This window comes from Elephantulus edwardii, unplaced genomic scaffold, assembly GCF_000299155.1.
Source record: "Elephantulus edwardii isolate Elephantulus edwardi_28Jun2011 unplaced genomic scaffold, EleEdw1.0 scaffold00126, whole genome shotgun sequence".
Taxonomy (NCBI): domain Eukaryota; kingdom Metazoa; phylum Chordata; class Mammalia; order Macroscelidea; family Macroscelididae; genus Elephantulus; species Elephantulus edwardii.
Genome location: NW_006399876.1, coordinates 4,207,596 through 4,233,178, shown reverse-complemented (window position 1 = coordinate 4,233,178; position 25,583 = coordinate 4,207,596). Strand labels below are relative to the sequence as shown.

Genomic DNA, 25,583 nt, shown 5'->3' with positions numbered 1-25,583 from the left:
GATTCTGACTCAGCAATTCCATGTGACTGAGGAAATGATTCTCTGCACGAGAATCTTGTTGGGAGCCAATCATCAGGTCTTTTCTCCTCCAGAGCTGCTCAGCGGGTATGAACTGCTAACCTACCAGACAGCAGCTGGATGCTAAACCACTGCACCACCAAGGGACTATTGTCAGCTGTCGTTTAGTCAGCCCCCACCCTCAGCAACCCCTGCACCAGGGCACAGAAATCCGCCAGGTCCTGCACCGGCATCACGATCTCTACTGGGCTCCGTGTCCACTGTTGCAGTCACTGTGTGGACCCAGCTAAGTGAGGGGCTTCCTTTCTTTCACGGGCTCTCTGCTTTACTCCACGTGATGACCTTTTGCTGGGACGGGCCTCTCCTGACAGCACGCCCAGAGTATGTGAGGCAAAGTCTCACCACTTTCGCTCCTAGGAGCACTTCAGTTGTACTCTTTCCAAGATAGATCTGTTTATTCTTTTGGCAGTTCATGGTGTATGCAATATTCTTTATTGAGGATTAACTGAAAATGCATAGTCTTTGAGTCAATCTGACTCATAATTGAGCCTTCATTGGGTGTCCAAGGTTCTAAGTCACACAGGAGGAGACCGCTCATCTTCCTCCTTTGAAGTTACTGACAGATTTGAACCACCAGAGAGACAGTCTGGGGTTATCAGCACAGCTCTCTATAGAACTACACCATCAGAGAGAGTGGTGACTGATTCACTATTTCACAAATACACCAGAAACTGTTTACTCTAAAGGAATGATTACATGTGCAACCACTCTGGAAGGTGGTGTGTTGCTTTCTCAAAAAGTTGCAAATTGAGATACCATTTGACCCAGCAATTCCAATACTGGGAATATACCCCCCAAAAGACCATAACTGACATCCAAGCAGATATATGCACACCCACGTTTATCACGGCTTTGTTCACAATAGCAAAGAGCTGGAAACAACCCAAGTGCCCATCAACAAACAAATGAATAGAGAAGCTGTGGTATATCAACGCAATGGAATACTATGCTGCATTGAAAACCAAGGAACTAATGCAGTATTATTCAGAATGGGTGACCCTGGAGGACATTATGCTGAGTGAAGTATCTCAGTCACAAAAGGACAAATTCTGCATGGTGCCACTGTTGTAAAACAGGACTGACCTTGGGGTTGAGGGACACTGAGAATGATGGGTTCAATAATGTATACTGCATTGAAACAGATGAGGGAGAAAACGGTTTAAAAGGGATATGTGATTAGGTATTTTTGTCATGACATGGAGTTCGGAGCGAAGGCTGCATAGTGGAGTGGACCTGGGGGAGGGTTTGTAAAACAATGAAAGATTTTTCTTTTACTTTTCCTAGAGGGTCGTGTACTAGCGGGGTGGGTTGGGAGGGGAGAAAAGTGCAACAATGAATGAATGGAAACCCAAAGTCTCTGTAAATTTTCATTGACATTAATAAAAAATTTTTTAAAAAAAACGGTAATGTAACAGGACCCACCACGGCTGCTGAAAAAAAAATGTATTTGTAACAAATAAACTGTTGATTGTACATAACTCTAAATCTGCGTAACTCTTTGCAATGTAAGATTCACACTGACGGGTATGTTTGTTGTTGTTATGTACCTTTAAGTTGGAACTGACCCCTGGCTGCCCCTCCAAATACTGCCCGCGTTCCTCCAGCAGAGCAGCTGGTGCATTTGAACTACATACTTTGGGTTAGCAGAGCAGCTCCTTACCCACTAGGCCATCAGAGCGTAGTATGTTATTACAGTAATCAGAGTGATTAGTATAATAAACTCTCTTGCAACTTCTGGGAAAAAAAAAGAATGATTACAAGAGTTCATAAATTACATAGATATAAATGGATATAAGAATGTGTAGGCCCAGGTACCCAGCGACTGGCCAACCACATCATGAAGGATGATAACATCATTCCTGAATCACAAAGTTCATCCTTACAAATGTGTATCATGTCTGTCATCACAGGAGACTAGAGCGAGGGCTACATGGTGGAGGGGACCTGGGGGAGGGTTTGTAAAACAATGAAAGAATCTTTTCTTTTACTTTCCATAATTTCTGGACTCATGTACTTATAACTTATTAGTCAAATTTGTGTCTTCTAGGTTGCAACACCCCCATGATACATCTTCAAGGATATGAACATGTACAGCCAAGCACAATCAATAAGAGTGCATCTAAATTCCAAAATCAATCTCCATAATAGTCTATGTGTTTCCTACTGCCAAAGGGGCCCTTTAGAGTAGTGAGAGAAGATCTTCACCCTGAAACCCACAGCGTCCCTTTTCAGCAGGAAGTAGCTAAGAGAATACGCCATCCCCTTTTCCTTATGACTCAGGGTGAAGTCTCTCTCAGGGAGGAGTGATAGGGAATGGCAAGGGATACACTGACAAAGAAGATTAATCAGAACTGGCTTTGACAAGCACTGTGGCATTTGGACAAGAACAAACTGCGAGGAGGGTAGAGAGAATAGTGCAACAATGAATGAGTGGAAGCCCAAAATCTCTGTAAATGTTTATGAAAATTAATAAAATATAATTATAGAAAAAAAAACCAAATGTGTATCATGTCAGGCTTGGAAAGATGACGGCTCAGCAAAGGGGAGGAATGACCCCCAATGAGATGGGTTGACACAGTGACGTCAGCCACGGCCTGTGGTGTGTCAGAGATGATGAGGACGGCACAGGACAGGGCAGGGGTCGGGTCAGCTGTTCATAGACTCGCTATCAGTTGTACGCGACTCGATGGCACCTAACAACAGCAACATCATCATTGTATAACAGTCAAATCATTGAGGACAACGGTCCAGGACAAGTTAACGCACAAGCTTAACCCTCACACTGCCCAAGTGGTCTTATGATGGTGCTGATAATCTGTTTTGTGGAATCAGCAACAAAACGAAACGTTATGGCTTGCTTATTAACCTTAATTCTCTCCCACCAGTTGATGTAACCTGCATAAGACTGTGTTTACTCTGTATCTGAGCTCACTGAGTAGGTCGGAATTCAGTAAATCCCGGCTGAACGGATGGACAGGGGAGGTGGGTGAAAGCACAGAGGGTGAGACCGGAGATGGAAGAACTGATGAGTGATGGACCGGAAGACGGATGGATGCCAGCGTTAACGGATGACTGGCTTGATCAACACACAAAAGGGCAGGTATGAATGAATGGATCGATGGTTTGGTGTAAGGATGTGTGAGTGAGTGGATGGCAAATGGGTTTCTGGATTGATGGTTTGGTGGCTAGATTATTGGTTGTTTAACTGGATGAATAGGTTGGATCACTGAGTGTGTGGATGAATCAGTGTGGATGGATAAAAAGAATGATTCAGTGAGTGGATGAATGGATGAACGGGTAGGTGTGTACGTACATATGTGTAAGTGTTATGTATGCATGTAGGATGGACGGATAGGTGAACAAATGAGTGAATGAACCGGGAGATGAATGGGTGGGTAAGAGTGAGCATGAATCAATGAGCCAGTGAATTGGTGGGGTGTGCACGTAGCAGGTTGTGTAGAGGAGCCATCAAGTTGACTATGACTCAAAGAGACCCCAAGTACAAGACAACAGGGCACTACCTCCCTGCGTCACCCTCACAATGATGCCATGTGTGAACCCACTCTGAGTCTGTGTCAGTCCATCTCATTGAAGGTCTTCCCCTTTATTCCTGACCTTCCCCTTTATAAAGCAGGAAGCCTTTCTCCAGGGACTGGTTCCCCCTGACAACATGTCCATAGAGGGTGAGATGAAGTCTGTCTCTCCCTGAATCTAAGGAACATTCCAGCCGCGCCTCTTACACGACAGATTTGTTTGTTCTCCTGGCAGTTCAAGGCGGAACATTAATAAGTAGTCCTCTCACTGCTCTTAGTTGTCAAGGATTTCATTTTACTTGGACTGACATCCACGGAGGCAGCAGTCAAAAAATCCAAGCCTATACTGCATCGGGTAAAGCTGCTGCCAAGGACCTCTTCACAGGGTGGAAGAGGAAGCACGGCCCTTTCAAACAAGGCGCTTCTGCTCCGAAACACGGCTTTTTCAATTGTCTCATACGCATATGGAAAGTGAACAATGAAGTTAACAAAGGAAGAGAGAAAAAGAGCTGGTGCATTTGGATGGTGGTAAAGAAAGCTGAACATGCCCTGGACTGCCGCAGAATAAGCCAATCTGGAGCTCTGGTGGCAAGAAGCTGCACTGCAATCCCAGAGGTAAGAGGTTCGAATCCACCAGATGCTCTGCTGGAGAAGCTGGGGTAATCGCCTCCTGTACCAGTCAGATCTGATTTGACGGTACACACACACACACACACACACACACACACACACACACACACACACACAAAAAAAAATGAAATAAAATTTAAAAGAAAAAAGAATAAGCCAATTTGTCTTGGAAGGCATACTGGGCCATAAAGAGAAAGGAAGTTCTGACTTACATCAGAACACGAATGAACTATGAAAAACTACGTTGTGTGAAAGAAGGCCATGTGTCTTATGATTCCCTGTTATAAAATGTCCAGGACAGGGATCCACAAAGACAAAAGAGACATTTGCAGTTTCTGGGGCTGGGGTCACGCGGAACGGGGAGGGACTGCTTGTGGGCCTGGGATCTCCTCTGGAGGAGGATGAGAATGTTCTGAAACTACCTGGAGGTGATGGTCGCAAGGCTTGGAATACCACTGAGGCGACGGTGCCCAGTCACCTCTGCAGACCACTCAATAAGGGATCATAAGAGAAGGTCCCAGTAAAGTGGGAGAAAAACGTGGGTCAGAGCTTAGAATGAATGATAACAAGAATCAGGCCTGATGGAGACCGGTGAGGCCATGAGGCTGTGGTCTCCAGACTCCCAAGATGATGACCTTACTCAGCCTCCACCCACCCAGTGGCTCAAATTTCAGCTAAGCTCATAAGGTGAACAATAACACCAGGCAGGGTCCCTGGAACAGCCAGCCACACAGGAGCAGCAGGACAGCATATGCCCAGCGGTCAGCCACAGAAAGAGGAAAAAAGGCTGAATGGAAACACGACATTCAAAGGGGAAGTGGGAAGAGTCCTGCAACGTGGCGAGGATTGTCATCAACACCACTAATGAAAATGAGTCCGAATTATGGAATGGAAAACCAGCTTGTTCCAGAAATTTTCATTCCAGTCATAAAAAAAAAATCAAAGGTAAATTTCAGGTCTATGAATTTTGCCTCCATCTCTCTCTCTCTCTCACACACACACACACGCACACACACGCACACACACCACCCCCTCTCCAGATTTGGTCCCTCCACAGCAGCTGGGAGCTACGTCTGAGAAGTATGTCATAAACCCTTTGTGCCCTGGGTCCTCTCTGAGGGGCATTTAGTTGTGATGTTTTCAAGCTGGTGCTGTAGAGGGCTGAGAGCAGGCTCTCTGGCCCCCAGCAGGCCCCATGGTGTCCACTTCCATCCCCTTTCTGTGCCATGTTGACCCCTGTGGAGCCGACTGTCCTTAGGACCACTGTCTGCATGGAGGGTCTGTATCCACACATGGTGGTCCCTCCAGCGGCGTCAGCACTGGGAGACCTGGGGCTGCACAGACACAGACTATTTCCTGCTCCCTGCTGCTCACCAAGCCCTAGGTAGGAAAGAGTGCAGGGTCCCCCCACCTGAGCAAGACTCTCACCCGGTCCCACCCTGGAGCACCCCTGTGCCGGACGGAAGGGTGTCTGGACACCTGCTGATGACCCACTGCACTGGCTGCATAAGCAAGGGGTTTACGGTGAAGTCAAACCATGGCCCTTGGCGTTACCAAAGGCACAGGTCCAACCCACCATTCCCTCTGCAAGCTGAGAAGATCCTGCCACCTGAGTCACCGCCCATTGAGGGAAAAGCCTGACTTGACACAAACTCCAACATGGCGGGAGCATGAGAATGGGCATGGGCAGGGAGAAGGAGAAAATTCAGAGAAGGTGTCCTACGAGGACGGAAACTCTGTGCACGCTGTTCCCCAGCACACTGCCTGCATGTTCCCTGTGAGGGGACGTCCAGGAAACTGCCCCCCAGCACATTGTCCCCATGTTCCCGGTAAGTGGACGCCCAGCATGCTGACCCCCAGCACAATGCCCTCATATTCCCCATAAGTAGACATCCAGGATGCTGCCCCCCAGTACAGTGTCCCTAAATTCCTGGTAAGTGGACATCCAGGATGCTTCCCCCCAGCACAGCGTCCCCATATTTCCTGTGAGGGGATGTCCAGGACACTGCTCCCCAGTACAGCGTCCCTAAATGCCTGATAAGTGGTGGACATCCAGGATGTTGCCTCCCCGGCACGGCGTCCCCAAATTCCCGGTAAGTGGACATTCAGCACACTGCCCCCCAGCACAGCATCCCCAAATTCCCCATGAGTGGACATCCAGCACACTGCCCCCCTCAGCCCAGCGCAGCTGTATTCCCCGTGAGGGGATGTCCTGCACACTGTCCTCGAGCCCAGCATCCCTACAGTCCCCGTGAATGGACATCCTGCTTGCTATTCCTCCAGCCCAGCATTCTTGTATTCCTGGGGTGGATGTCCTGAGTGTCCCCCAGCCAAGCACCCCCATATTCTCTATGAGGAGATGCTTTGTGGGAATGCTGACCCCATCTTTCCTGGGCCCAACTTCAGTCTCCACATTCTTCCACATTCTGACTGCTTTCCCCTAGACAAGGCTCCGTTCTACTCTTTGGAAAGATATTCCTGGCCCACCTAGATAGCTGTTCTCCACACTGCGGGCCACCCAGGTGTAACCTTCCAGGTAGCGCTCTGAAGACGGGTCCCTTCATCCAGCACCCACGTGCTCGGGGCCACAGCGCACTCTGAACTGGGCCAGAACGGATCAGCACTTCCCTGGAGGATTGGTGCATCTCAGCCCAGGTAGGGCCTGGCCAAGGAAAAAAATGTCTCTTACCTGGCTGCATCAAAGCTGTCGTACGAGCCAACCGTGTAATGCCTGAAGAGTTTCTTGCTGCGATCCGAACGGGTTTCTGTATAGAAAGGAAGGGGGCAGATAATTAGAAAGGGGACAGCCCAGACCATATGGGGGCTTGGAGGTGTCTGACCCACAAGGAGTGAGGAGGAGTTGAAAGAGAGAGAGGCCTTGTTCTGGGGTCTGCCCAGGGCAGGCCGAATGGGGAGTCCCAAGCAGCTTCCGGAACAACTCAAAGCAGAGGCTGAAGCCCTGGGCCTGGGCACACAGGGACCAGGAGGTCAGACTGTGCAGAGAACAGTGTCCTGGAGCTGGCCCTGCAACCACAACATCCACGTGGCTGGTGGCATCGCACAGAGCAGCCTCGGAAGTGGGCAGCTGACCCCATCGCCAGGCTACGAACGCACCGAGGATGGCCTTGGGGTAAAGAAGCGATGTTTATGATCGCTTTCCAGAAGATATCTGCTTCTCATTTGGGGAAAAATAAATCCAAACAAACATGGTCAACGTTCCTAATGAAGTCTTCTGTTGGCTTCCCTTACTCAGCAGATATTGATGCAAATTTCACGGGGAGATGATACGAACGATGTAATTAGATCGAGTAGCTAGCTCAGGGCTTGAACGGGGCAGGTGAGCAGGAGAAACAGCTCATAAAAACTCAAAGGGAAACCTGAGAACAGCAGGCCCTCGCGCTGCTGGTCAGTTTAACCCTAATACAATTTCCCACACAATCTCCTTCCCCAACCTTGCAGGAAATGCAGGGACATTGTGCCACTGGCTTCAGGGGCTGGAATCTAACACAAAGTTTTGTAAACGGCTCTGCTGTTCCTTCCAGTTCCTTACTACACAATGTATATGCTTTTACTCAAAGTCCAGGACACATTCGCAATTCAGAGGTGAACACTGCAGGGCAGCAGGGAACATCAACATCTCCAGGTCTCCTCTACGCTCAGGAAACCCAGTGCAGAGTCAATACAATTGCATGCTCTTTTTTCCTAAGCAGCAAGGCGCAGCCATCTGACCAAGGACTACATTTCCCAGCTTCCCATGCACTGGCTAAGCTCACGTGATCCATTTGCACCAATGAGATGTAAGTTCATGCAACGCTGGTCCCTCCTAAGGTTGGAAGCCTCCTCTCTGCCTGTTCAAAGCCGTGTAGGACAGAGGAGAGAGGGCTGGAGGACAGCCTGGTCTCCGCACACCAGACTGTTAGAAAAGCAGGAAACAACCTTCTACCTCATTGCTGGGTGTTGGGTGCTCTGAGACTTGCTCCCAGATCCTTCCCCATCCCGTCCTCATCACGCCCTAAATATCTGAATCTCCCACACGTGACTAAAAGCTCCACCATCCCCTTCACCATGGCTGATGCTTATAAGCACCTTCTGTGTAAAGGGAGGTCTGGTGGTGCAGTGGTAAGGAACTGTGCTGATAACTCAAAGGTCCGCAGTTCGAATGCACCATCTGTTCCCTCTTCTGTGATCTACTGCCCCTGAAAATCTGCCGGAGAGGCAGCGAAGGCTTGGTTCTAACTCTACAGCACACAACAACAACAACAACAACACCGTGGACCAGGCCTGGACCTGGGTGCCATACGTGCATGCCTTCACTTAACCCTACCACCTCCAAACAAAAGAGGTCACATCTTCTCTCTGATTCCCTCATGTCCGGGTAACCCCCTCTCCTGTGCCTCTTTAGTCCCCGGTCAGGAACTGGATAACCCCCCAGAGAATTTAATGAGCTATCAATGCTCCTGTCCAGCTTGTCTCCTGCCCTGGGACAGACCGGTCTGGCTAACATGTGTCCTGGGCCTCATGTCAAGGACAATGACAGAAAAACGCGCATGGGGAAGCAACCTGTCAGAAGTCACCAGCTAAAGGCAGGTAGGGCCCTGCTCCAAGACCATCCCTTCTGTGACCACACATCTGTTCCTGCTGAGATGTCCCGTCCTCTGTGACCACACATCTGTCCCTGGCAAGATACCCCATCTCCTCTGTGACCTGATGAGTGTCCATCCTCTCTGTCCACACACATCTGTCCCTGCTGAGATGCCCCATCCTCTTTATGACCACACACCTCTGTCCCTGGTGAGAGTGTCCGTCCCCTCTGTGACCACACACATCTGTCCCTGGTGAGAGTGTCCGTCCCCTTTGTGACCACACACATCTGTCCCTGGTGAGAGTGTCCGTCCCCTCTGTGACCACACACGTCTGTCCCTGGTGAGAGTGTCCTGCCCTTGGCTCTCTTATTTGCTCAAGGGCAGGCCTTGATTTTCCTCTTCCCTGTTCAGTCCTGGAAGCTAACTCTGCTGACCTGGTCTGCTGATCACTAAACAATAAGCACACAAGAACACTTGCCTCTCGGAGTGGTCTGTGTACACAGGCCCCTCCAGGCCAGACACGGGCCAGCCTTGAACCTCTTTCTTCCTCCAGTACATGCACGCACACGCACACACACACCCCTCTCCCCATACATACATTCACTATTCTCTAAGTGCCAGGGCCCGGGGCCTCTGACTCCAGTCAGGACCTATTCTGGTCAGCTCCCAGCTGAACGGAGGTCAAAGGCACAGAGAGAATACAGAGCAGTGCTCACAGAGAATGGTCATGGTCATGTCCCTCATGGCTGCTTGAGCGCCTCTGCTGACCCCTGCTGCTCCTGTGTTTGGCCCATGTATTGCTTCCCTCACTTCCATCGCCGGGACCCTGAGCCTGTGTCCTGCACATGTCCAAGGACACTACGGGTCGTCGGTCCTACTGGGAAGCAGTTCCTAAGCCACAAACACAGGGAGAGATCAGAAAGAGCCTTTGAGGAGGTAGGGCCCTGGAAACTCAGAGACAGACCCCGAAAATCAGTCTTTCAGGGAAAGGGTTTGGAGGTGTGTCATAAGGATGAAGGTTGTGGGTTGGGCCCTCCCAGGGGCCTGGGAAAAGCCTCAGAGGAATGGGGTCCCACAGGAGGCAGGGATTGTGGGTTCGTTCTCAGGGGCTCAGATGGGTGGGGGCAGCACCTTGACCTCTGACCTTGGTGCTCATTGGATAATGGAGAGGGAGCCAGTAGGCCGGGCAGTGCCTGGCCGGGGCAGCTGTGGGGGAGCCACGTGGGGGCTACGTGTCCTGGGCTGGAGGGGCCAGCAGGACCGGAGCTCTTCGCAGGGGTCAGTGGAAGTGTGCACGAAGCCACAAGAGATGCAGCACTGAGGGCTCCCTGGGACCGAGGTTCTCCTCCCTCTGTGGGGCTTCAACTCCCACGTGGCGCTGGGGACTGACCGGGGCAGGTCCTGGCTGGGGTTAGAGAGCCCAGACCCAGGAACCAAGAGGACAGAGTGTGTGTGAGTGTGCATGCGTGTGAGCGTGCACCTGCAGGCGTGTCCCCGGGGCAAAGGTACCAGAACGGGCCTTTCCAGCTGCAGCCAGCCCACCCTCAGCTCTCAGAGCGGCCAGGGGATTCAAACCATGGACCTTCTGGTCAGCAGGGCAACACGTACCAACCGCATCATCAGGACCCCTCAGCGGACTACAGCTTAGGTAACAACTTTCACACGCCCTGGGAGACCAAACCAGTTGTGTGACTCATCTTACTGTGGTGCGCAAAGGATTGTGGTGGGGGGAACCGAGGCCATGCCTCCCAGGAAGCCTCTGCTGCTCACACACGGCCCTCCAGTCTCACCAGCCTTGTTCCAGGTGAGAGGAGCACAGTCCAGCAGGGCCTCCGGGGCCTCTGTTGAGAACTGTCCTTCCTGCTGAGAGCCTCCCCAGGGTCCCTTCTTTTCTAGCTCACTGGAGTCCCCGAATGGCGCTCTCAGTCAGTGCGCTGTGAGTTCCAAGCCCACCCAGAGGGGCTCGGCGAAAAGCCGGGTGACTCACTTCTCCACAGATCAGGCATCAAAGCTCCAGGGAGCACAGCTCTGGCTGACGCGCGGGTCCCCAGAAAACCATGTGTTTCCCTACTTCAACCTGCTTGTCTGACAATGAAGAAAAGTATCTACAATCTCCAAACGTCCCCCAGAGGGCAGTAAACCCCTCAGAGAGGCTCTCCTGGTGCACCGCGGAGGCTCCCATGCTGCTTCCTGCCAGGGAGCATTCAACTGACCAGCTGGGAGGCCGGGAAAGGGAGAATGGCCCAGACATCTCCCTTCACCACCTCAAAAGCTTCCATGCCGAGCCCTGGGGTTTGGCCCAGGCTAGAGACACATTGCCAAGGAAGAAGCACTTCCAAGTCATGGGTCAGGCCACCTCACTCATCCTCAATGAGGAAGGTTGCAGCCCCCAAGCCCCGCATGGGGTCACTTGTGAAAACACCAAGCTTTCTTGTCTCCCCACAGATGCTAAGCACCGTTCCTAGTAACAGTATGCACAGATACCAGAGAAGCCTTGTAAACTGGAGCTGTGTTCTAAAGAAAAAGGTGTAAGGGATTATGGGATGACAGCTCCTTCAGGTCACTGGGCAAGCTTTAACAGACAAAGAAGAATGTGACCTCATGGATTCTGGACAAGTAAAACAGGAAGAGAATATGGTGAGCTGAACTGTAACTCGTTGCCAAGTGGATTTCTGCATGCCCTGACCCACCCGGACAGCGGAGAACTGCCTCACAAGGTTTCCAAAAGGGTAACCTTTGCAGGACGGAGCACCAGGTCTCGCGGACCCACGGCATGGGTTAGAGCCGCCTTCTTGCTCACCAACAGCTAAATTCTTTAGCCACTAAGCCCCCCTCCCCCCCTACCTCACTGCGGTGGACTCAGTTCCAGCTCGTGTACCCCTCACTGTGCTTCTGAGACACTGCGTCTCAATGAGGTGGAGACGGTCTCAGCTTTCCTGTGAAATGACTGGTAGATTTGAGTCACTGATCTTTCAGTTACAAATTCAATGCTTTAACCCACTATGCCACCAAACCCCACGCCCATCAGCATGGTTCTGACTCACAACAGCCCTTCCCTGGGAGGAGACCGCCCGCCCATCTTCCACTTGAAAGTGGCCAGTACATTCAAACAGCCAAATTTTTGGTTAGTAATCTGACACATTACACACTCTGTTACCAGGGCTTCCTAAATTATTAATGATGTCAGCCAAGCCCATAAAATCGAGAAAATGGCCTATGAAGATGGCAAAGATCAAGCTGCACCTGGCTGGGCCACGCCAGGGCCCCTTCAGCCATTTCACCTGCAAGTGAATGTCGGACAACGAATGAGGCCAAGGAAGAACTGATGTGTTTGAATTGTGGTGTCGGCTAAGAATACTGCATATGCTGTAGTCTTCAATATGGACTGGAGCTCACCATCAAGGAAAAGAAGGCCCTCACCCCTGGGCCAACTGAGAGCTTCATGATCAAGAAGAGATAGTGTTAACCACTCCAGCTAGCTGGCTTCACAGTCAAGAAATCAAAAAATGAATTGCATTTGGAAAGTCTGCTGTCAGGGACCTCTCTAAGAGAGCTGAAGAGTAATGATGTCAGTCTGGAAACTAAGGTGAGCCTGATACAGACCATGGTCTTCATAATTACTTGCTATGTGTCAGGGAGCTGGACAAGGATTACGGACGATAAGAGAAGAATAGATGCCTTTGAGCTGTGGTGCTGGAGAAGAGGATTGAACATACTCTAAACTGCCAAGAGAACAAACACATCAACCCTAGAGAGGGTGAAACCAAGGTGCTCCTTGGAGGCTAGGATTGTGAAGCTCCGTCTCACATACTTTGGGCACGTGGCAAGGAGGGACTAGTCCTTGAAATACTGAAATATATTAACTATATGAATGAAATACATTGTTGTTGTTGTTGTTGTTATGTGCCATTGAGTTGTTTGCGACTCACAGCGACCCTATGTACAACAGCCCTAAACCCTGGTCTGTCCTGTGCCAATCACATTGCCTTTGACACACCCATCCCGATTACCCCAGTCACTGAATTCCACCTCATAAAGGGTCTTCCCCTCCTGCGATGTCCCTCCACCCTACCAAGCATGATGTCCCTCTCCAAGGACCTGTCTCTCCTTACAACATGTCCAAAGTAAGTCAGACGAAGCCCCAGAATCCTTGCCTCCAAGGAGTAGCCTGGTTTAACCCTCTCTAGGCTGAATCTGTTTGCTTTCTTGGCAGTCCACGGTACATTCAACACTCTTCTCCAGCACCACAGCTCAAAGGCATCAATTCTCCTTCTATCTCCCTAGTCATTGTCCAGCTCTCTGATGCATAACAAACGATTGCAAAGACCATGACCTGTATCAGACACACCTTAGTCTCCAGAGAGACACTGTTACTCTTAAGTACTTTAGAGAGGTCCCTAACAGCAGACTTTCCCATCGTGATACGTTTTTTTTATTTCCTGGCTGCTGGTGCCAAGAGTGTTGACCATGGAGCCGAGCAAACTGAAGCTGTGAACAATCTCAATTTCTTCGCCATCCATCCTGATGCTGCCAATTGGTCCAGTGGTGAGAATCTTTGTCTTCTTGACATTGAGCCTCAGTCCATACTGAAGGCTGCAGTCCTTGACCCTCTGCAGCAGGTGAGAACTGGAAACTCAATGGAAGCCAATTACATATACACAGTAATTCCCCAACAGTAGAATGTTTCTAATCAGTCACACTGAAACACAGGGACAGAGCGTGAGCGATCAATTAGAACTACCATACAAAAAGGCTGGCTGATGCTTCTGGGAAGTACTCTACGAATATAGTAACTCTCCTCAAAGGCAGAAGCTGTTTCTTTTTTTTTTTCTTTCTTTCTATCTGTCCACAGTAGTCAAAGTGCCCTATCAGTTCCTCCCAATTACCTAAAAGTGGCGATCATCTTGTCTTCTGGAATCTAAAAGGAAGTAAAACAGTGGAATCCTGAGAGCTATATGCCAAAACTGGAACTGCTTCCCAGCTCCTTGATGTCCTTGAAGAAAAACATCATGCGTGCAAGGGCGGAGGGACAGCACAGGAGAGGAAGCCCCAGGATTAGATGGAGGGACACAGTGACTGGAGAAGCAGCACTGGGTTGTTGGGGCTGATGAGACTGGCTCAGGATAGGGCAGGGCTGAGAGCTGTTGGACACAGGGTTGCTGTGAGTCACAGCCCCTCGATGGCACATAACAACAATGGATTGCTAGGGAGCTCTGGTGGCCTAGGGCTAGGGCACTGTAATCCCCAAGGCACCTGGTTCAAATCTACCAGCTGCTCTGTAGGAGGACGGGCAGTCTCCTGTGTGACTCACCGCCTTTGAAAACCCGCCGCAGGTCAGCTACGGGTCGGCTCGGACGTACCAGCATGCAACAGCAACGACGCAGTCTGCCATGGGGACACACACACACCCCTGTCCTGGGAGACGGGCAGCCAGAATGCCCCTTAGAAGGATGGGGCACCTCAACTCAAGCACTCTGGACACGTTATCAGGAGAAGTCAGTCCCTTGGGAAGGACACGGCGCTTGCGAAGGCAGAGGGTCAGTGAGGGGAAGGAAGAGCAGATGGGCAGACCCGGCGGCCGGCACAGCGGAGACCGAGCGGACAGGACAGGACTCACGCTGCTCCACACGGCATCAGAGCTGACTCGATGGCATCTACCACACCTCTGACCTGCTCTGGGTCCGTTATCAGGGCCACAAAAGGGGCCCTGATGAACTGTGCCTACTCTGGGTTTGTGTATGCAGGTGCATGGCAGGCTGAGGGCATCCAGGTTATCAGGGAAACTTGTCTCTGTCCCCACAGGAGTTGCAAGTCACAGGAGGGAGGGTAAGTGGCGGGGATAATGGCCAAGTGCTCTCTCTGTGTTCACTGTGTCCCCTTATTCACCTCCAGGCCAGTGGCCAGTGCTGTTGTCATTCCATCTCAAAGATACAGAAACTTCGGTACAAGTCAGGTGTTATCAGGTGTTAGATGCCATGGAGCGGACTCCTGTGTGGCACAGCAGAACTGCCCACAGGTTTCCCAGGCTCCACTCTGGGAGGTAGAGTGTCAGGCCTCTCTCCTGCAGAGGTGCTGGACGCTCGAAGCCACAACCTTCCACCAGCAGCTGAACTCTCAGTCCTCAGGCCACTCACAGCGCAATTACAGGGGGGCGAGGCTGGCTGGGCAGGTGGTTACATGCTACCAGCTAAAAGGTGAGTGGACCCCCTTGGAGGTGCCTCAGAAGAGAGATCTGGTGGTCTCTTCTGAAAGGTCACCACCGTGAAAGCCAGGGGGGCAGTTCCGTTCTGCACATGTGGGGCGACAGGGGTCAGAACCCAGTGGACAGGAACGGGGAAGGGAGCAGTGCTGGGGCTGGAGAACCTGCTGGGACTGGTTCACAGGCAACTTAGAGGGACCCAGGGGACAGGCCAGTGTCAAGGACAGAGAGCTGGCCAGGCCCCGGGAGGGGACTCTGCATGCTGTGGAGCACAGAGGACAGATGGGGGAAAGGGGGTCCCAGTGATGACAGCTGGTGGTGGGCAACCCAGAACCCAGACAAGGATGCCCACGAGAGTGAGGGTTTCTAAGATGCGGATGTGGTGGGACAGGAGGGTGCACGTGGGGGCATGCCCACCAGAGGTCCCCAGAGCCCAGTGCAGAGACCCATGCAAGCAGGCGCTTCCCAGCAGGTGCTGGTGTTCAGCACCCAGTGTGCCTGTCACTGGAGGAAGCAGGCCACCCCCATGTGATGCTGTGGTGAACACTCATCTGCACGCCGCTGGCGGTTACTCCCCAGGTGAGACCCAGAGCACACCGAGTGCTTTCTGAAGATCTGAAAGCAGCATGTTACCTCCCTACCCCATTCCTTCGCCTCTCCCCTCTTCCACTGCTCTCCCCTTCAGACCCAGGACCCCTGATTGACTCTAATCTCTGGATGAAATCACAGGTGTAGCTATGTGGGAGGTTTCCACCCCTTTGTCTTAACCCAAATGCAAACTCACAACTGTTGCTGGTTTCGACTTATGGGGACCCTCCATCCTCGCTGGTATCACTTCCCAGGGGTCCTCTGTGGGTGACGGCGCTGTTCACTGAATGGTGGGGAGCTCTATCCTGCTAGAGGATCCAACGGACAAAGGCCCGGGGATCTGTTCTCGTAAAGATCATCACCTAGACCCCAACCCTTTGGGGCAGTGTGACTCTGGCTCGGGTCCCCAGGGGTTGGGACCAGCTTGATCCCACACAACAGCTACAATAATGAAGAGTCTGGTGCCACACGGAGCTGAGGGCCTGTGCGGTGGCCTTTCACGCACAGTAAATGGGTGCAGGGCCACCCCACGGTACAAGGAGCAGCACCCTGCATAGCACACACCTCTCATCCATGGATTTCCCTGTAATGCCAACAGAGCTGACATCACATGAGGCCCAGCTGAGCCCAGCTTGGAGCCAAACCGAGGCCTGGAGCAGGAGGGGAAATGCACTACCAGTGGGAATGAAAGCCAGAAATAACGCTTTCTTTTTAAAACCCAGGCGGCGGATGGGCTCCTGGCAAAGCAGAGAAACGAGAAGACATGGGTGGCAGGAGGAGCTGCCAGGGTGCTGCGGAGCAGGCTGGGACGGCTGGGGCCACTCACGATCCCTGGCTCTCCCCTGGCCAGCTCGAGCCGGTAAGAGGGGGTGCACACTCTAGAGAACCAGAACCAGGAAGAGGCACACAGGCATAAACGTGTCCCTGAGGGGTGCAAATGAGTAACGTGTCCATAGGCTAACTGGGAGGCTGGAGGTTCAAGCCCAACCACAGGTACCTCGGAAGAAAGGCTTGGCAGCCTCCATCCACAAAAGTTGGTACTGCCAGCCCTATGGAGCAGCATTAACTCTGATGGACATGTTTCTTTTGTTGTTGTGTGCCACTGACTGAGAATCAGCCCACAGCTGACCTTCCAGCCAATTTTCAGAGGCTGTAAATTACACTGGAGGAAACTGCCCATTGTTCTCCCACAGAGTAGCTGGTGGATTTGAACCATGTGCTTTTGAGATTGCAGTGCAGCCTCTTACTACTAGGCCACCAGAGCTCCCTCTGATGAACATAGAATAACCATAAGTCTGAACTGTCCTGATGGCAACTGGCATTGCCATAGGTGTATGTACCTATCTATCTACCTACCTATCTATCCACCCACATACCTGTCATCTATGCATCCAGCTACCTACCTACCGTCTATCTATCCACCCATCCATATATCTAACTACCTGCCTACCTACTTACCTATCCGTCCATCCGTCCATCTATCTCTCTTCCTATCTATACACATGAATATATATGTCACAGGCACTCTGGGAGCTTGGTGACTGAAACATTCCACTAATAACCAGAATGCTGGTGGTTCCAATCCACTACATGCTCTGAGGAATAAAGAGGTGACAGTCTGCTCACACTGAAATGAGGACCTTGGAAGCCCTGTGGGGCAGGTCACCTGCCGAACCACGCCCTCTCCCATCACTCACTGCCGAGCCACGCCCCAAACCACGCCCTCTCCCAGCACTCATTGCTGAGCCACGCCCTCTTCCAGCTGAACCACACCCTCTCCCATCACTCACGGCTGAGCCACGCCCAAACCACGCCCTCCCCATATGGACCACGCCCTCTCCCATCACTTACTGTTGAATCACGCCCTCTTCCAGCTGAACCACGCCTTCTTCCACCACTCACTGCCGAGCCACGCCCCAAACCACGCCCTCTCCATATAAACCACACCCTCATCATCACTCACTGCCGAGCCACGCCCTAAGCCACGCCCTCTCCGTATGAAACACGCCCTCATCCATCACTCACTGCCGAGCCACGCCCCCCAGCTGATCCACGCCCTCTCCCATCACTCACTGCCGAGCCACGCCCAAACTACGCCCTCTCCATATGAACCACGCCCTCTCCCATCACTTACTGCTGAGCCACACCCTCCCATCCGAACCACGCCCTCTTCCATGCTAACCTGTCTGACTCACAGCAATCCCTTCAGGTTCCTGAGGCTGTGACTCTTGGGGAGGAGTTGGTCCATCTTTCTCCCTTGGAGTGACTGGTGGATCCGAACTGCTGCTGCCTTTTTGGTTTGCTTAGCAACACACAACACACAACACACAGCACACTACTCCATGAGAACTCCTCCTTTGTCCTATAAGATCATTGTAAGTAGGAATCAACTTCATAGCAGTGGGGACGTGTATGCGCGCACGCACACACACACACAGAGCACATGTTAGGTGCAGTCGAGTCAGCTACCAGTCACAGTGACTCTATGAGTAGTAGATCGGAAGCTGGCCTGTCCTGCACCAGCCCCACAAATCCCTACTAGGTTTGAGCCCAATGCTGCAGCCACGTGCCAGTCCATCTCATTGAAGGCCCTTCTCTCTTAGTCTGACCAACTTTCCCCAGCATGACGTCTCTTCCAAGGACTTGGCCCTCCTGACAACACATCCAAAGTATAGGAGGCAAAGTCTCACTATTTCTGCCTCCAAGGAGCACCCTGGTTGCACTTTGTTCAGGATGAACCTGCTTGTTCTTTTGGAAATCTATGGGATAGTGACTACAATTCACCAATACCACACCTCAAAGCCATCCTTTCTCCTTCGATCTTTCTTATTCATTGTCCAACTTTCACATGCAGAGGAAGCAATGGAAAAAGACATGTATATATGTAAATAGAACAGTGTTTTTTATTTGTTTTTTTATTTATGCACTATGCAAAGGGATTTGATTGTGTGGCTTATAACAAATTATGGCTAACAGTGAAAGGAAGGGGAATCCCAGAACCCTTAATTGTGCTCATATGAAACCTATTCCTAGATCAGGAAGCTGCTGTCTAAAAAGAACAAGGGAACACCACACAATTTAAAACCAGGAAAGGTGTGCATCAGAGTCATAATCTTTCAATCAAAAAAGGTGGACGAGATGAAGAAGAATGTGGCCTATGGACTGGAGGGAGACTCAACAACAGACTGTGTTATACAGATGACACAATCTTGCTTGCTGGAAGTGAACAGGACTTGAAACACTTGCTGCAGAAGATCAAAGACTATAGCCTTCAACATGAATTAGTTGAGATGAAGGGAATAAGTTTTCTCCTAGTGGCAATAAGCTGCACTGCAGTCCCAAAGGTGCATGGTTTGAATCCACCAGATGCTCTGTTGGAGAAGGAGGGGCAATCTCCTCCTGTACTAATCAGATTTGACTTGATGGTACACAGAAAAAAAGAAAAATAATTCTAACCCCTGGACCAGTAAGCAATCTCACGACAGATTGGGAAAAGACTGTCAATGGTCTTATTTTATTTGGATCCACAATCAACACCCATGATAGCAGCAGTCAAGAAATCAAAAGATGACGTGCTCTGGGCAAGTCCACTGTCAGGAACTTCTCCAAAGTGTCAGTTAAAAGACTAAGGTGTGCAGGAGATGCTTGAAGTCAAAACAGACTTCCTGTCCTGAGACGGCAGAACCTTGATTCTCACAGAACGTCATTCTCACGCTGCAGCTGCCTACTGATATAGTGTAGATACGGACACAGTGAAGGTCAGCAGATAAGAAAAGAAACAGTAAAAACCACCTTGGAGTCCAGTTAACATATTTTACTGCTACGTAATGAAAACTGTGTCAATAAATAATGTGCTTAGAAAGGGGAGGGTCAATGAAGGAGAGGAAGACCCTTAACAAGATGGACTGACAGTGACCACCAGAATGGGCTCAGGTATGTCAGAGATGCAAAGAAGGTGCAGGTTAAGAAGAGGATAAGGCTGAGATCTATTGTTCAGAGTCACCATGAGCTGCAGTCAACTCGCACCTGACAACATAGAAAGAGAGAGCTTTCTTTTTAGGAAGTGGCTTCTGTGATTGCTGGGTAAATAACAGTCTGGTTTCTGAAATGTATTGGTCAATTGGATCAGCGTTCAGACAGGATACGTACTTATCATCCCAAAGTGGAATCCTTCTCCCTTTGAAAGCTCAAGTTTTGCTCTTAAGGCCTCCACCTGATTGCATCAGGCCCACCCAGGTTGATGAGGGTGGCTTGCTCAGGTTGTGAATGGCAATCACAGGTAAACACCTTCACAGCAATAGCTACCTGAGTGGTCAGACAACCAGGCTCCGCAGCCTGGCCAGGGTGACACAGACTGGTCTTCACAAAAGATAAGCGTAGGCTCACTGGTGCCAGAGCCGGGCGATAGAGATGAAGGGACACTGAGCTTGGAGTCAGCACGTCCGAGCACCTCATCCAGGTCCACTGGGGAGCCAACCGGACCACAGCCCAGGTCAGTTCACCTCTGGGAGTGATCCCCACAGGCACGGAGCTCAACTTTGGAAAGAAATGTCCTCACCCTGACATCACTAACTGGCTTGTCTTCACTCACTGACCACTAGTTATGTTCTAGTCAAGAGTCAGAGTCCCTCGTTGAACGGGCTGTCCCACACAGAATGGCTCACCACAGGACTATCCGTACTGAACCGGTCATCATCACAGGACTGTCCCAAACAGAACCAGGGGTAAGCCCCTCACGTGGGAGGTCCTCAATACACACGATGCCCAGAAATGGGCTCAAGCAGCTCCGTGGTCATGAAAACGGGGCAGCACCAGACATTTTGTTCTGTTTCGTGTGGGGTCATCATGAGCTGATTCCATTGTATCGTGGGTGTGTTCCAAAATACATGTCCTTAATGACATAACTGGAAAAGGACATCAGCTTGGAAGGGTGAAGAGTCAGCCAAAGAGAAGGCCCTTATCGAGAGGAAGTGACACCGGGACTGCAGCCATGGTCTCAGACGTCAGAGGTGATGAGGATGGCACAGGGCAGGACAGGGGTCAGAGCTGATGCTCACAGGGTCCCTGTGGGGCGTACTCAACTTGACGGCACCTAAGAACACAGGACAATGATGTAATGTGAGAGCTGTAGAACCACCCTCCATGATCTGATGAACCAAACAGTAAAGTAGTAAAGGGTACTACAGACTAGTCCTTCATCTCATCAGCAGGTCTCCTGATGCGACTGCTGGTACCAAGTGTATTCATCAGGTGACGTATTGCACTGGAAAAGCCTGCACCCAGGGAACTATCCAAATTATTGAGGAGCAATGATGTTCGTTTGAGGACTAAGGTTTCAGGCCATGGTCTTTTCTGTCACTTGCTATGCATCTAAGATCTGGACAATGAATAAAAATGACAATGAGTAAAAATGGAGCCTTTGAGTTGTGGTGTTGGAGAAGAGCACTGGATATCCCGCGGGCAGTCAAAACAACAAACGGCTATGTCGTGGAGAGGACATTGACAGGGTGTTCCTAGGAGGTGGCTAGGGGAATTGAAGTGCTGTCTCAAGTACTCTGGACACATGCTAGGAGAGGTCAGAACCTGAAGAAGGACATCATGGTTGGAAGATGGAGGGTCAGCAAAAGAGAGGAAGACCCTTGACAGGATTGATCGACACAGTAGGTAGAGGAATAGGATGGAGTACAGCAGGGTGAGGACGGTGTGGGACAGGACAGGGTCACTATGATTCGTGGTTGACTTGAGGGTCCCTGACAACAATCCCATCGGAGCCCTGGTAGGCGTAAGGCGCATTCCCCTGGGGGTAGCCTGTAACACCTTTTCTCTCAGCAGAGAAAGAACAGAAAGGAAGTAAGCCAAGCAAGGGGAACCTCAGTCTCAGTGAGAAAGAAGTCCTAGGAGTGGAGTTCTTCATTGTGGTCTTGGGTCTCGGCTTAGCTCCTTGATTCAAGGGAAGGCCAAGACATGGGGAGATCTTCCAGTAACTTGGACCTATGGATGCTGAAGGAGACAAAGACCTTCTTCCAGACTGACAGAGGACAGGACCTTCCTCTAGAGCTGGCCCTGAACTTGGACTTCTGGCCTCCTAAATAGTAAAAGAATGCATTTCTCTGTGTTAGTCTCCCACCTGTTATTACGAGGGAGCTTAGATAAGCTGCTAAAGGTGACCACCTACATGGTCCTGCATCTAAAGCCTATGGGGGCTCTTTAATGTTCCCAGAAATCTTACAAATCCTTAAAAAGAAACCCTAACTCCCTCTCAGCTCTAGGCGGGAGACTGAGGCATGTGGTCTTAGCAGTAATTTTTCTGGAGTCAAAACTAATGACTCAGCTGGACTTTGGGGTCTTAACCACTTCCCTAGATTGTCTCTTAGGCCTGGGAATAAAGAACGCACACTGAACCCTGAAAAAACTAACAAAGAACAAAGCAAACCTCAAAAAAAAACAAAACCCAAATCCACGGCCATCAGGTTTCCCTGATGAGCCCTGACGACCCCTCACGTCTCAGAGTAAAACTGCTCCCGAGGGTTGTCTTTTTGGTGCGAGCCGATTGCCAGCCCTTTCTTCCGCAGTGCCAGTGACTGAGTTGAATCTGGCAGTCTTTGACACAGCAGAGGAGCTTGATGCTTGTACCCTGAGCCTCATCCTTTGGGACCACCACCCTAAGGGTGGCTCCCCCATCAGCCTTCCTCTAGCATCCAATCAGCTGTGAGCAGAGTCTGCTGGGCGGGGCTTCCTCTCCAGGAGCAGTTTCCCTCCTCTCCCCCTTTTCCTATCTGTAGTGTGGACCTGGCTCAGTAACCATGCCAGCAGGGGATATTCAGGACAGCGGAGGAAGGAGACAAAGAGCCAGGGTCCAGGGAGCCCCTGCTGCTGGCAATCAGAGAGTCGCTGTTTAGATTTGGGTTTGGCCCTTTCAGTGTCCACAGCCAAGTGCAGCCTAGCAGCAAAGCCCCTCTTTCTCTGGAATTACCCATAGCTCCAGAGGCAGGGACTATGGCATCAACAACTATTTAACAGAGACCAAGGTTCAGAGGTCAAATGATGTTCCCAAGTCACACAATTAAGGCAGGATGGAGCTGATTCCAGTAATCCAGCTGTTACCCTCACAGCATCTCCCTCCCCTACTCCATTCCAGGACCCCAGGTCTGTCTTAAGAGATGCCAGGAAACAATCAAGTGATACTAGGTATTTCTAAGGTTGCCTGGTTTGCAAGTGTGGCCGAGCCGGAATCCAAATCTATTACATATGTCTGGTCCCCAGGTCCAAGTTCAGCCTTTGTGTGTGGCTGCATCCTGCTGTGACACTTACTTTCTAGTGTGGCAACTATGTATACAACAAACATTTGCTACTTTAAGGTTTGTAGCATGCAATTCAGTGCTACTCAGTTCACAATGTCTTACAACTGTCCTCCACATTTTTTCACCATCTTTAACAGAAATCAGGGGCCGCCTGATCAGCCAGGCCCCCAGCCCTCACCCATGTAGACCACTAACGAGCTTTGGTCTCCACGCACTTGCTCTTTCTGGATATTTCCTCTAAGTGGGGCCAGGCAGCACTTGTCTTGTCTGGCCTCTTTCACTCAGCATCATGTTTTCAAGGTTCATCTCTACAGGTTTTATTTCATACAGCTGAATCTTAGCAGTGAGTAATTCTTCTAGATAATGCTGTTTGATGATGCTGTACTTGAGAAGTAGTTGGGAGTGTGAGGGAAGCTTGGCAGCAACCTTTCTGGCCCGAGGACCTCTCGAGACAGTCCTGGCTTTTGAGAGTGAGCAGGGACTTGGCCTGACACCCTGTTTTCCTGCTGCTGGAGTCCCCACTGTCTGGGGCCTGGAGTTCTCGTTTGCCCCTCCGGCCTCCTCCCTCTCTCTGGCTGAGCCCGGTCAGAGGAGCATATGAGTGGAATCCCTGTCCAGTCCCGCCATGCTTCACCCTCGCTTGTCACTGACTGGACAGGTGAATGGTGCTGCTGGCCCTCCATGTGGGAGTCACTTTCTACTCTGTAGTGACTGGAACACATGAAAATAAAGCTAGAAATCATTCAGGAGACTCAGTGGGAAGCATTCAGACAGGCTGGGGAGCCAGGCGAACCCCTGAAATGCAAATTCCACTCAGTGGATGGATCCAGGCCTGATGGGGAAGTTGATGAATAGGGCGATTGAGGATGTCCCTGCCAAAATGCGCCCCTTCCTTGGCAGCGGGGCCTGTCCCGTTCTATTGAACTTAAAGGATGGCTGCCGGGTGGGATCCAGCACTGACACCAGCAGCCTGGTCTGGAGTAACAGAGGACAGGGACAGGCAGAGTGGACACACAGGGTGGACACACAGGATAGACAGTGACAGGACACAGCAGTGACAGGGTGGGCAGGGTGTACAACAGGGTGGACAGTGACAGTGTGGGGCAGAGACAGGGACAGGCAGAGTGGACACACAGGGTGGACACACAGGATAGACAGTGACAGGACACAGCAGTGACAGGGTGGGCAGGGTGTACAACAGGGTGGACAGTGACAGTGTGGGGCAGAGACAGGGACAGGATGGGCAGGGTGAACACACAGGGTGGACAGAGTGGACGTGTGGCAGGATGGGCAGGGTGGACACACAGGGTGGACAGTGACAGTGTGGGCAGGGTGGACAGTGTGGACATGTGACAGTGTGGAGGGGGATTCTTCCAACAGTCACCGCGTCACCCCAGCCTAGCCCAGGAGGTTAACAGGAGCTTCCAGTGCCAGCAAACAGGTTCCACCTGCTGTCCCCTCCCACAGCCCTGCCCTGACTAGGGGCCCAGGCTGGTGGCCTCACACACAGTCTGTTGGCCTCTCTTCTCTGTGCTACTGGAGCCTCTGGCAGGAAATGGTCAGTACTGAAGGGGCCAGCTGTGGTTTTGCAGCCCCCAGTGAGGAAGTGGTACGAGAAGCACCCAACCAAGGTCACCTGGGGTGAGAGTAGAGCTCACATCCAGACAGGGGATGGGTGTGGGTGTTGGGCTCTTTCAGCTTTTTAAAGACAGGAGTGCGGAGGCTTAGGAAGTAGGACACCCGGACAAAGACCTGTTGAGCTCCTGGCAGGCATCCGGATGGAGCCGGAAGGCGCTGGCCGGCAGAGCCTACGATTAGGCATCAGCATCTTGGATTAACTGGAGTTCAAGATCAAGGGGGGTTGGCGGGATGGACCAGTGGGGCACCTTGACAGCAACAAGGGATGCAGAGGACCCTGTGGTGGCCTCAGAAACAGCTGGCCGCTGGCACTCACCACCCTGCACTCCAGTGGCCCCCAGAGCAGCTGCAGATACAGCATCTCTCTTATGGACCAGCAGGTGTGATGGGGGAGGGGCGTCACCAAGCTGCAATCCCGCTCAGATCCTTCCTGGCACCTCAGGCAACACCTGGGAGGGAGGCTCCACAGGCAGGCGTCTCACTGATCAGTGCGCCCCGCAACCCCCCAAGTCGGCAGCTCCCACTTCGCTCTGCTCCTGGGAGAGAGAGCAAGCGACTGGACGAGCTGAGAGGGGAGTGGAGCCCGAGGACATATGGTGTTGGCTGCGTCTCCGCGGCCGGAGTCCGTGTGATGGAGAGGCTGTCAGAAACTGCCCAGCTCTGTGTGGCTGGACCGGCTGCAGGCGGAGTTCAAGTCCAGCCCTGCAGACTCCAGTCCAGGGTGTTGCATGAGGAAGGAGAATAGCAGCCCCTGGCCATCAAAGTCTCCATGCCAATCAAGGCACTGGCCCCCCAGGACCAGGCTGACCAGGCAGAGATCAGGAGCCCAGGGATGCAGACAGGCTCCCGGAGCCACAGAGTGTCCTTGTCTTTGCAGACTACCCGACGGCTAAGATTTTCATTTCCTTCCACAGCTGAAGTGGGAGGAAGTCTTGGGTAGCAGAAATCTCCTGCCCTGAAGGCCACCGACCACACAACGCAGGACCATCGGACCATCACCAGCACCATGGATCACCCACACAGCCCCACTTGT

General features: G+C 51.5%; 1 protein-coding gene across 1 annotated transcript in view; it reads right to left on the bottom strand.

Moving 5' to 3' along the window:
• The window catches only part of SHANK2 (SH3 and multiple ankyrin repeat domains 2), a 617,206-nt gene that overhangs the window by 259,203 nt on the left and 332,420 nt on the right, over positions 1-25,583 (bottom strand). Inside the window, exon 13 of the mRNA XM_006893221.1 lies at positions 6,931-7,006. Within this exon, the coding sequence (XP_006893283.1) occupies positions 6,931-7,006 (76 nt within the window). The remainder of the gene's footprint in view (positions 1-6,930; positions 7,007-25,583) is intronic.